This window comes from Papaver somniferum, chromosome 5 (assembly GCF_003573695.1).
Source record: "Papaver somniferum cultivar HN1 chromosome 5, ASM357369v1, whole genome shotgun sequence".
NCBI classification, from domain to species: domain Eukaryota; kingdom Viridiplantae; phylum Streptophyta; class Magnoliopsida; order Ranunculales; family Papaveraceae; genus Papaver; species Papaver somniferum.
In genome coordinates this window covers 95,045,109-95,058,676 of record NC_039362.1, presented here as the reverse complement: position 1 = coordinate 95,058,676, position 13,568 = coordinate 95,045,109, and the positions used below count along the sequence as shown (strand labels likewise).

Below are 13,568 nucleotides of genomic sequence, written 5' to 3'. Positions count from 1 at the left end.
CTTCTTCTTAACTTCCAATTTTAATTCAAAAATTATCTCATTTTCTTCTTCTAAAATTCCCATCCCTCATCAATCATAAATCCTTCCCTCTTTTTTTTCAATTGAAGTCATGTCATCACCTTCAACCACGTGCTTTTCTCTTCTTCTTCTTCTCTCAACCGAATTATTTTAAATTCGAAAAACTATCTTTTTTTCTCCTTTTTGTGTTTGAAATGGTATAAATTGATTGAAATCAAGGGAAAATTAGGGTTGCAGATTCACTTACGGTTATGTTTCTTAATTTCCCAACCGTAAATTTGTTTTCTGGAACGGTTACGGTTAGAAAACTAAGAATTCTCAACCGTAATCAAAGAAAAATAAAATTACATATATTTTTACGGCCGGATTTGTATACTTACTGTTAGGTTTGACCCAACCATAAAATATACTGAATGAATAAATTGTTTCGGAATTTTAAAACAGATTTACGGATATGTTTTGTTTTTAGATAATCCAACCGTAAAGGTATTTTCGGTTAGTTTCAAGTTCACTGACCCAACCATTAGGATTTCACGTTTTTATGGTCATAGTCGTAACTTCCTTTCTCCACTCCGATCAAGAAAATGTGAGAAGATAATGGGAACAAAGGCAACTACCCCACGTTTCACTCTTTTCATCTTACTTGATATTAGGATTCTGTTTAGAACTTGTTGACTTTCAACCGGTTATGGCCAACTGCTGGATATTAGTGAGTCTTTATAACCAATAGATATTTGATCTTGGAGTAATAACGGATCTTGTAGAGTTTGAGCAAATAGGAGAACTTGAAAATATACAACAAATCTTGTTTCTCCTAAATTAAAGCTACCGATAAACTGCTACATATTTATGTGTTGGGTTGATTTTTGAGAAACCTGACCGTAATTTTCTAGAAACTCTTTAAAATTTACATATGAATATTTGGTTACGGGTTGGTTACCAAAAACCCATGCGCAATTGGTTTTTAACTAGGTGTGACGCCCGTGCTCTGCACGGGCCAAGATATTTTGTAGAGAATCTATGTTTTGTTGTGGATATAATTTTTAGTATACAAAAATGAAGTTTGGAACAAAGAAAAAATAGGTAATTGAAATCGCAAAATGCTAAAAAAAATAAATATTAAAAGTAGCTTGCAAAAATTACATCTAAAAAATAATTAAATCTAAAGTAAAATAATGAAATCTAACACCAAAAGAATTCATTGTACTCCTTCAAGCCTCGTTGTTAGGTGTTATACATTTATCACTATCTGATCTCTTTTGGTACCCTTGTCTTATCATCCGATCTCTTTAGGTATCCTTGTGCATTTGATGCTAACTTGCACAAACATCACCCACTGAAGCATTTATTTTACCTAACCAAAGTCTTCCTATTTATCTACTTTCCTAGAGATTTCACTCAACTGATATTGCATTTATTAAGACTGATGTTATTTGTGGGAGTCGAACCCATAACTACATGGATAAGAATCACGTGCTCTTCCATTTGAGGTAAGACAGCGAGTACCATAGTAAGAAGAGAGATTACCTGATCCCCTGCTTGATGCACACGAATTACCCAACAACAAAAATCTAAGTCCATAGTGTTTATAGACTTTTCTACCTTACAATATTTATCAAATAAGCTTTTATACCTTGTCCAGAAGAACCACAATGAGTACTTACAGAGGTTGTACACAAAAATGAAGCATGAGGAAATATTTATATACAATATGAAATAAAACTATGCTTCAAGAAATAAGAAACAACACCGGGATGCAATATCCAACTATATTATAGATTGATTGTTTTAATAATAACAATGTCCTATGTTGATCCAACGGCAAGTAGTTAGAATAAAACTAATACACGATGAAGGATTTGCAGCGGAATGGATTAACTGTCCTTAGTTAGAAAAACTAATATACAACGAAGGATTTGCAGTGGAATTAATAGAAAAACTACATAATTAGATTATCTCCGCCAGTTCGGAGAATATTTGTTGCAAGCGGCAACATAGTCCATTATGGGATAATAAAAGTTTTTAACCAATATCAAATAGACAACAAATTAGTGGATAACATGATACAGATTCATATTTTTTCGGGTCATATACTTTTTCTTCAAGCAGTACAAACTCGAATTCAGCTTCTAGTTTTCTAAAACTATTTTCCGCTGGATTAAAATGTTCAACTCCTTGTGATAACATCAGAGATTCAGAGTATAAATAAATTTCACTTACCTAAATGCGCTATGAGAATAAGAGCTATGCAAGTAGGCCTAAACAAATCCGATCCTTAGTTAACACAAATATCACATTCAATAAAACCCATTATGAATCGCAGTTGGCAGTAAGAATTGATGCACAAATATTTTGTTTAGAAAAACTCAATATGAATCATAATTGGCAGTAAGAACACTTACATTCCTCCAACTCCACCGGTCGCCTCCATCTGTATTTCTGCTTCTTTGGCTGCTACTGATTGCTATCAAATGAAGAAGTCACACTCGAAAATATAACTGTTCCAGACAGATGAAATATTTCACATGTCTTCCTTTTAAAGTTTAGCAAAGAAATATTACCATATTGACAGTTGAATTTAGTATTGTGCAAAGCTAACAAATAAACAAAGTAAAAAAAAAAGAAAAAAAAAATCCTACAATATCACTTTTATACTCAAAGCCAAGGTTCAAAGTTAGGTGCCCTGCATCCAAAGCCACGTTTATTAAAAATGTAATGTCAGGAGTATATAACTCTAACGCATCAAACTTCTCCAAGTAACCAATCAATGTGGCATCACCAAAAAAAAAAACTAAAAGAACATCCACTGTAATTAGAAACATGAACACCTTACAGGTCATTTTTGACGGAATATGATAAAGGACATGTTTTTTTTGGTACTTTCTCAATTCGAGACGAATTTTTTTCAAGATGGCGGGTCTGATATAGGACATCCGTTAGATTTAGGATTAGTATTTTTCTTATTTTTAGAATTTAATTAATTTAGAGTAGTATTTCTTATTTTTAGAATTACGTATTTTTAGAAGTTATTTAATTCTAGAACGTTATTTATTTTAGGGATCTCTCTCTTACATCGAATCCATTTGACCAACTCAGACATATGCCCTAGATGCAATACTGATACGGAAGTAGCAGACCACCTTTTAATTCATTGTCCAACATCGGCTTCTTCCTGGAACATCTTATTCAACCAACTTCAAAATGCACCAAACACCAACCCAAACCCAAACCCAAACTTCACTTTAAACCCTCAAACAACCATATCCCAAATCCTCCAGCATCCAACATCAACATCTATAATCTCCTCAGTTTGTTTCCTATTTTGGACCCTACGGCTATCCAGAAATGATCTAATTTACCAACAAAAACAAACAACTTCAGAAGAAATCGTAGCCTGGGCACAAAAACTACAACAAGAATTTTTTTGGGCACTACACGCTTCACCACCAATCATACCAGGAGATACACCAACATTCAACAACACGATAACAAACAAAAGAACATCAACAATATTGGTAGGTTGGTCTACTCTGAATATCAACTGGATTAAGATTAACACAGATGGAGCAGCCAGAGGACATCCGGGATTGCAGGAGCTGGATTCATCTGTAGAGACTCTGATGCACGAACATTAATAGCTATGGCTCAACCACTAGGAATTACGACAGCACTAACTGCAGAAACATGGGCCTTATTATTGGCTTCAAGAACAGCATCGGAGAGACAATGGACTAGAATCCTATTTGAAACAGACTCGGAAAACCTCCTGAGATTCATCACATCAACTATGTCGCCACCTTGGCACATAGCAGGAATGATCGAAGAAATAAAAATGAGACTTAGGAAAATCCCGCAGGTCGTTATACAACACAACTACAGGGAAGGAAATCAAGCAGCGGACGGATTGACAAACCATGCAGCGGATGGAAACCAGGCAGGAAATTTTTCAACCAAAATTTGGGACCAGGCAATCCCATCCTTTATCAGCACATTTTATTTCAAGACTCTGTGGGTACCACATACCCACGACAAGTTGTAAACTAAATTTATTATAATAAATTGTATGCTTAAAAAAAAAGGAGACAAGTCCTATGTAATAATCATACACAATTATTATCAAACAATATTGAGATTTTCTTAACTATACTTCTACTTTACTACCAAAATTCCTTATTCACGTTTCCGTTTTGCGTTAAGTGGCATCAGAGCTTCGGCTTCGATCCTTTTATTCTTTTCATCTAATTTTCTTTACCCTTTCGTCTCTTCTCTACCTATCGAGATCTCCGCATCTCTTCTTCTAAACCAGCTATCCTTTTATTTTCAAAAAAAAAAAAAAAAGTCGTCCGTCTGTTTTGCCAAAGCCCTAATTTTCCACCACTACGTCTTCTTTCCGATTCCGGTAAACTTCTGTTCTTGCCTTGCCTTACTTTTCGTCGACCTCCTTCCTATTCCAGCACGTCCTCCACAAACTTCACCGCCTCTGTCCCACTTTCTCTTTTCTATCTTTCTTCCGTACGTACAGTACTCCCACTTCTCTTGTTAATTAGTTAACTCCCATCTGTTCCCTTTTCCTCCTCTCAATCATTAATTAATTAATCCCATCCATCACTTTTCCCATCTCCCTACTGTTTAAGACTCAACAACCATACAAGACCAGTTTCTATCTTACTGTCCGGGAAGTTATTCTCCAGAGATTTCAACAAAAACTAAGCATTTGGCAAAGGAGATACTTAACTAAAGGTGATAAATTAATGCTCATCAAAAATGTTCTCTCTAGTCTGTCAATTTATTACCTTTCTCTTTTTTAATTACCTGCATCAGTAGAAAAGGAAATGGTTAGTATCGTGAGGAAATTCTTATGGGGTTCTACTAATTCTTATAAAAAGAGAAGCTGGGTAGGTTGGAGAAGAATTAGTGTTTCAAAAGAAAGAGGTGGAGTTGGTTTTAAGAAGTTAGATTAGAGCTCTCCATGCCAAATGGTGATGGAGATATGGCAAGGAAAAAAGGGCTTTATGGAGATCTATTATTCACCAGGAATTTGGTGGAAATTTTGATGCTCTTACTCCTAGTGATTCTAACAAGCCAATTGGGAAGAGCCTTTGGACTGGAATTCTAAAATCCAAAAATACAATTCAGCAGAACACTATTGTGCAGGTACAAACTGGAAACAATCTATATTTTTGGAAGGATATGTGGATAGGGGATCTCAATTTAGCTGATTTGTTTCCTGCTTTCTTCAAGCTTTCTAGGAATAAGAATGATTCAATAAGAGACATGTTTAGTTTTACTGATGCTATCCCAGCCTGGAATTTTAATTTTTCAAGGACTCTAAATGATAATGAAGTGATTTTGGTAACAGAGCTACTTCAACTCATCAGCAATCCTGTGTTAACTAATTCTGGTGAAGACTCTCTTACTTGGAGGCATGGTAACACTTTCTCTATCAAATCTTGTTATAATGCTATTGAAGAAGAAGGTTTTATCAGGTTCCCTCATATGAATATTTGGAATCCAAGAATTCCTCAGAAAGTGTCTTTTTGCACTTGGTGCCTGTGTTATAATTCTGCTCCAACTTTGGATACTTTGAGGAATAGGATTGTCATCAACGGTTGTATCTTATGTTGGAAAGCTGCTGAATCTAATACACATTTGTTTCTGCATTATGAAGAGACTATGAAGCTGTGGCATTTTTTTTTCAACAGCTTCAATTTAGTGTGGGTTTTCAGAGAAGATGTCAAAGCTAATATATGGGAATGGAGCAGTAAGAAAGGTAATTCTTTGAAACAAAGGTTATGGGGCTTGATTCCTTCTGCCATTTGGTGGACTGTATGGAATGAGCGCAATAACAGGATTTTTATGGGCAAATTCAAGAATTCTGATCAGATCCTTCAAGAAGTAAAAATTTTGCTTTATCATTGGTCTATTGGCACCAATACTTTTGCTGGGTTTACTCTCAATACAGTGCTTCATAATTGGAATGTTTTGTTAGGAAGCCATTAGTCCTGCAATTTTAGTTTCTTTGTTGCTTTCCTCTTGGTTTTGACAGGATTTTCCTGTCTTGTAATGCTACTTGGTAGCTTCTTTGTTTTCTATCAGTTTTAGCACTTCTTTGTGGTAATATGATATTTTTAATTAATATAGCCCTTTTGCGTAAATTTTTTTTTTATATCTTTTCCTTCTCTCTATCTCTTCTGTTAAGAACGGTGTATCACCATGACCGGCAAAGAAAAAGAAGGTGGAAAAGATAATCGTGCTAGTCTTGAAGATCTTTTACTTGTTATTGCAGAGTCCCAACAGAAGCTTACGGAATCTCAACTCGAGACTCAACGTCAACTTCAGTTAATTTCAACAAATTTGACTGCTCTTATTCTTAATCGTAATGGAGAAAATAATAACCATCAACCTCGCGACTGAAACCAATCTGAATGGTCATATTATCCAACATCAACTGGATTTAATTGAATCAATGTTATCCAGTGGGACCGCACATGCAGAGAATCACAATGATGCTCCTCAATCTTGTGATGGTGAAGCAAATCCAAGTTGTCATGTCCATAATCAACAAATTATTTGTCCAGATAATGTCGAAGAAGTTTCACCAATATCAACACTGCAAACACTGGAGACACCATCTTCTTGTGAGTCGCCTAATGCCATTGTTCTTGAAAATCAAAAGCTATGCGAAAATATTTTCGTGAGTCAAAAGTATTGCGAGATAATTACTACTCCAATTGTTGCCAACGTCGACATCAACTTTTGTGTTCAACAATCAATTTTATGGTGTTTTACTCTACGATCATCAACTTACTCTAAGTATTTTATTTGTTGGGCGGGTCGTTTACAATATTTGGTGAACTCGAAGTCGACTTCTTTTCAAGATGGCGGGCATGATGAAGGACATGTTTTTCGGTACTTTCTCAATTCGAGACGAATTCTTTTCAAGATGGCGGGCTTGATGTAGGACATCCGTTAGATTTAGGATTAGTATTTTTCTTATTTCTAGAGTTTAATTAATTTAGAGTATTATTTCTTATTTTTAGAATTACGTATTTTTAGAAGTTATTTAATTCTAGAATGTTATTTATTTTAGGGATTTCTTATTTTCCAAGTTTGAGTCTTAGAGTTATTTAAATAGGAGCCAAGTCCTATGTAATAATCTTACACAATTATTAACAAACAATATTGAGATTTTCTCAACTATTCTTCTACTTTACTATACCAAAATTCTTTATTCACGCTTCCGTTCTGCGTTAGAATATGTCTGCATCATACCATATCTAACTATCTACAAACAAAATAAACCAATAAATCCTCAACCACAAACTCAAGTCTCAGATCAACCATCAACCCATATACACAAACATACATCCAATGGGTAAAATCCTAAAATTTGTTGACTGAACATAAAAAGAAGATCATCTTACTAACATTAATTAGGGGACCCAAGGCCAAGGCTCACTAGAGGAGGATTTTCCATCTTTGAACCTGCTGCAAAGAACCCAAAAACAGGGAAATCATTGTTGAACAATTTAATGGTAAATCACAACAACAATGAAAAAACAGAAATCATAGTAAATCAGAACACTTAACCCAATCCAAAACAGAAAAAAAAAACACGAAAATCAAAGAATTAATTCTACTCAGCCTTTGATGGAACCAAGAACAAAAACACACGTTACTTTTGTCCTAAATTTTAAATCAGAAACATTAGATACATCGTTCTTAATACCCTAACTATACATGTTGATGCTAACAACGCCTTAAGAAGTCAAAAATCGAAAACGAAAATTCAATCCAAGATCCCAAAATAATGCAAATTTCGAAACCCTAATTTGAATTCGAAGAATATAAAATGAATAATCAATAAAATTGTGATAATTTACTGGTAGTTGCTTGTTCGAACTGATAGACCCTCATCTGCATAAGAAAAACACAGCTAATTAATTCATAGAAAAAGGAGCAAAACCCAATCAAAACATACAAAAGAAGTTCAATAATATAAGATAAGAAGATTGAAACCCCGATGGTGCACTTTCGATCCATTATCTAGCAACACATAAAGAAGAAACCGTGAGAGAAAAATAGCGAGAAAGAGAGAGGAGCTGAAAAATAAAGGTTTTACCTAAATACCACCCACACTTTACCTAAGTACCACCTACACTCTAAAAATACATTAATTGTAGACCTAATTTAGAGTGAGTAATGAAAATTCACCTTCTTCTCTACTGCCAATATGGTAATCCCCGTTACCACCACTAAAACATCCGCTGTCACTACCACCACCACCCCATCCACTGTCACCTCCACCACCACCCATTTTTATAAAAGTTAGAATTGCATACGACATATCCATGGATTCATGGGATAAAGCTTTCATAAACAGAATAATGAGAGATAGTTAATATGGCTTGAATTTTTCGTCATCAACTCTGGACTTTGCTTATGCTGAAAAGATCATATTTTGCTCAAACAGAACAATCAACATGAGTTCAGTTTTCGTTAAACATCAATTTTTCAAGAAAACAAACACTGAAACCTTTTAATGAGTTTCTCGATATTGAAATCCTGATTGTATCTCTATCAAAAATTTAACCCTAATCCATGAAAACAAATTAAGACCTAACTTCATCCACAAAATTAAAACCTTGATTAAGATGAAGATCAAAGTTAAAATTAAAATTGAAACTTAAAACTTAATAAAATTAAAATCCTGACGTTATAAACGGATATGTTATATGTTGTCACTTGAAGGTGGTGGGGGCGGGGATATTACATGAAATGCTTTAGAGAATAATTAGAGAAGAAGGTAAGTCTTTATTACCCAATTCAGATAAGGTACAAAATTAATATATTTTTTTATTGTGAGTGGTAATTAGGAAATGTGTGGGTGGTATTTAGGTGAAACCAAAATAAAATAGGGTTCGTAAAGAATGCTCAAAACAGATTTGGAATCAGGGGATTTCCAAAAGTAACTCGTGTGGAGAATCCCCGATTCTTATTGGTCTAAATATTTTCGGTAGGGCCAGAAGCTCTAGGAATAGAGATTGATTCAGCTTTTAACCACAACAAAGGAAATTCACCTGAAATCATATTATTAATTAATTGGATTTTTTTCATTTTACCCGGTTACAGTCAGGAGTTCCTCATCACCTAACCGAAAATTGGCGTTACGATTGGCTAAAGGGAGAAACTCAACCGTAAACCAGTTTGGAAACCTAAAAAATTAAATCTTTGTCGGGTGAATCACGATCTCCATCATGTGGTATGTAAAATATGGTTTCTCTATCATTAAGGATTCACCCACCTCAAATTTTCACACTGCAATCACTCCATTTAGTTCGGTAAATCAAAATCTAGGGTTTTCAAAAAAAAAAAAAAAAACTCTTTACTTCAAAAACCAAGACATTAACTCTACTTTTCTATCTCTTACCCTAAATCGAAATCATTAATCTAATCTAAATTAGCTAACTTAGTTAAATGTTGAAAACTAATTAAATGGGGACAATTATCCCACATAAGGGTTGTTTAGTTACTATAAAATTATTTTGGATAAGAGGTTTTTGAAAAAAATTACTTATGGGTGACCCATTTTTGTCCTATTAGGTGAAGTCCTTCTATTGGAATGTGACGCCCCAATAATAGGCTTCTTCCAAAAGTATGGCGTGGCCTTGTGGGAATGGAGTGTAAACAAAAGAAAGTCAAAAAGAAAAAAAATATGGGACGCGCAACCATCACGCGGCTTGACAATAGGGACACGTAACCATGACGCATTAGCTCATCAGCGTGATCATAACGCGTCTCAAAACTCCATATTCGACTCACAGTTTAACTTGAGTCATATGCTCTGTACGAAATTTTTGTTAGTTAGTACAGAAATGCTGAAACAGTTTCTGTAGATAAGCACAGATACACAGTTTCTGTGAAGGCAGACAGAAATCCAAATAAATTTCTGTGGTGCCTTACAGAAATCCAATTTCTGTAGCCAACTACGGAAACTGCTTCAGATATTTCACCTTGAACAGCAGAAAAGAATTTACAGGGTGTTAGTCCACGGGGAATTAGGGGGGTTTGATGTATTTTAATTCCTGTGGATTTGGAGGGAGTGTAGGAGAGTTTGAGGGAGTTTTTGTGTATTTTAGTCCACGAGAGATTTTTCCAGCCTACAATGAGGTTATCTCAATTCTCAACTGCAACTAAAAAAAATAATCTTTGATCCTTGGGAATGTGGAGTTTGCTGTTTTTGTGCCTTCTACAAGGACTATTTGGATGGATTATGGGTAACTCTAGACTTGGTGCTGCTTCCGCTGAAGTTGTAGCCAAGCTTACGGCTTAAATATCATAACCGAGTCCTTTCTTGGTTAGGATTTGCATAAAAGTAAGAATCTTTGTTATTATTCTACTAGAAAAACATGGGCATAATTTAACAACCGATGCACCACCTCTAGCAAGGTCGCGATTCAATTGGTTTCTCTTTTCAAGTTTCAACCTAGAGCTAGGATGCACACTTTTGTGGACTCCTATTAGATTATTGTGTAGCAGTTCTAAATGAATCGAGAATTGGGACAGTGGGAAAACCTCCCACTCAGAGTGGGTGGGCCCCTGGAATGGAGAAAACAGGGAGTGCTGGTATTGGGACCCACTCACTGTGGACTACAACTCTATCTCAAAACTAAGTTGTCCACCGAAAATCAGACTTTTCTTGTGGAAGGTCACTCATCAAGGATTACCAACATTCCAAAGACTCCATCGGTTTCACATAACTCCATCATCTACATGCCCAACATGCAACAACCAGGAAGAATCGACACAACACCTAATTTTTGAATGCAACAACTCAGCAGAAACATGGCAATTAATATTCAATCATCTAGCAGTCTCGGCGGCGACAACCAATACTCATCAGCAACAACACCTTCATGTAGGAACACATCAGGCACTACCACAACAACGGCAACACCAATAAAGGCATCCAAACTACACTTATAGCACATGCCCAGACAACATACACCACATTCTAGACAAGGCTTACTCAGAACAAGACAGAGTATTATTCGGCTTCACAGCATGGCATATATGGCTGGCAAGAAATGCAAAGGTATACAAACGGCAACGACAACAACCAGTACAAACATTCCAAATTATAATGGTGATGTATGAAGAGTATCAAAGAGCACAGAAATACGTAGCACCCTTCATGGCGAATGGACCAACAATCACCAGAGTACAAAGGCAAATAACTACTACTTCAACGATCTACATAGGATGGACTCCACCGGAAATAAATTGCATCAAGGTAAATACAGACGGCGCATCCAAAGGTAACCCAGGACTGGCAGGGGAAGGAATCATATGCAGAAACAGTGACGGGAATCTACTCAAGGCAATGGCGGCACCACTCGGGATAACAACATCAATCCAGGCGGAAACATGGGGTTTACTACTGGCGACAAGGATAGCTACTCAAAACCAATGGCAGAGAATCTGGTTTGAAGTTGATTCACAAGCACTGCTACGTCTAATACAAAAAAAGGAACCAGCACCATGGTACCTAAAAAATATGCTAGCAGAAATCAACTCGCTCCTAACTGAAATTCCGTACTACGAAATCACACACACTTGGAGAGAAGTAAACCAGACTGCTGATGGACTGGCAAACAAAGCAGTATCCAACCAAACACAGAGCACGGCAGCGACAACAACAAACAGCTGGGAATTCAGCTGCACATCCTTCATCCAAGACAATGTTTTTAGTGATAGGATTGGAACTAAATATCCTAAAAATGTAACCTCAAGTTTCCTCTCTTAAATAAAATTGGTGAACCTTTCAAAAAAAAAAAAAAAGCGTCAAAGACTTAAAATAACCTTAACCGTGGTCAAAACTTGGGACCCTAGGTTATAAATTCTAGTCTCTATATTTACTTCTTCATTGTTCATTCCTTTTGAGTTTCTCTCTTAAAATTTTTGGTGCTTCAGCTTAAATTTTTGTGCTTCAGCTTAAATTTGTGGGTGAATTAGAAGAAGAAGAAACAACGGGTATTTCTTTATGTATATTGTTTCTGAATTCCTGCCTAGATTTCCTTTGATCTATTCTATTTAAGTGTGCAATGTTTTTTTTGTTTTCAAACAGGCAACAAAAATGCAAATTGGTATTGGAATGAGAAGAGGTTTTGTATGGGAATGTGGTGGGGAGACTCAGAAACTCAAACCAAACAGCATGATGATATTTCCTCTCAAAACAATACGATAAGTGTAGTTAATCTTACAGCATGATGATATTTCCTCTGAAAACAATGCGTAAGTGTAGTTAATCTTGATGCTGTCACTTAACTCTTTTAAGTGATTCAAGTTTCTTAAAGTACATAAACACACCTTTTTTTGATCGATCTGAACTTTGTATCGATCATGCTGACCTTTTATTGCACTGAAATGTACACTATTTGGTTTACTTTCAATGCTACTACCTCTGCATGTCTTATATGGGGGTAATTTTTGTTTTGTTTTGGTAGTTTTGGGCATTTTGATATATACTTTACATGGCAATTGTTGCAAAATCAGATGATTTCAATTATTGAGAACTAACTTGAAGTTATCTGTTTAGTGTTTTTGCTAGCCTGTCAATGAAAATGCTTCCTCAAATGCAGTGGATGGTACTATTGAAGCAATGACACAGTTGACTGAGGTCAGTAGCTGTAGTGACTGAAGTTAGTAGCTGTAGTAGAGGATATTGCGATGCAGATAATAACTTCAACTAGGAGGTCTGGCAACAACTTGTTCAACATGAGCCTGCAATCCTCTTCCTGCCTGAGCTTCAGCCACCGTTGCTTGTGTCCGAAGATGAGTATTCTGTCAGTGACAGCTACATTTCTTCAGCAACAAGAAGGTTTTGCCAATGTACTTTTTACCCCAACAGGATACTACCATCGTCAATGCAAGCTGAAGGAATGTCTCGCTTCATCGGCGTCCAGCGAGCACAAGAACTGAAGTTATTTAAGGTTTGTTTTGTAACTGACTGCAACTGCCATCTCTACAACTCTTTGCACCTTGCACTGGGAATGTGTAAATCTAGTAATTGCTCTAAATGCCTAATCTCGATATTTGTTGAAGGTGCCTGATGTATGTATGCGTTTGTATCTTCCAAGAAAAACGGTGTAGCTCTTAGTTTAGTGAAGCAAGTTACAAGTTCTAATAGTTGGATGTATCACCATCCCAGCTTCTTGTCAAACCAACTGAATATTCCCTGTAATACCTTTTAGCCGTTTATAATGGAATGTTTTGTTTCCGTTCAAACAAAAACTGAGTCAAGGAGAAATGAGGTATATCAATTAAGCTTGGTCAGAAATTTCTCCTTCCCCAAGGAATGAAAATGTTGGTACTGCATCTGAATAGACATTATTGTTTGCTCTATATATCAACAATTTGTTTTCCCAAGGAATGAAATGTTGGTACTGCATCTGAAACCATATATCAACAATTTGTCAAGTGTTTTGTAGTTCAACATATCTGGTTTGATCTATCTAGATTTCAGACATTATTGTTCTTGCAGAATAACC

General features: G+C 35.8%; 1 protein-coding gene across 1 annotated transcript; it reads left to right on the top strand.

Annotated features, from left to right (window-relative positions):
* Window positions 1–4,850: 4,850 nt before the first annotated feature.
* Window positions 4,851–6,018, top strand: LOC113279342. Its single transcript, XM_026528036.1, has 2 exons — window positions 4,851–4,913; window positions 5,053–6,018. Exons 1-2 carry the CDS (start codon window positions 4,851–4,853, stop codon window positions 6,016–6,018), a joined length of 1,029 nt encoding a protein of 342 aa, XP_026383821.1.
* The last annotated feature ends 7,550 nt before the right edge of the window (window positions 6,019–13,568 follow it).

What these genes read in the sequence shown, in the direction of transcription:
- LOC113279342 (XM_026528036.1), top strand. Translation starts at nt 4,851, where the DNA reads ATGGTTAGTATCGTGAGGAAATTCTTATGGGGTTCTACTAATTCTTAT. An exon ending in CTTATAAAAAGAGAAGCTGG is followed by an intron (nt 4,914 to 5,052) that starts GTAGGTTGGAGA and finishes ATTATTCACCAG; the next exon opens with GAATTTGGTGGAAATTTTGA.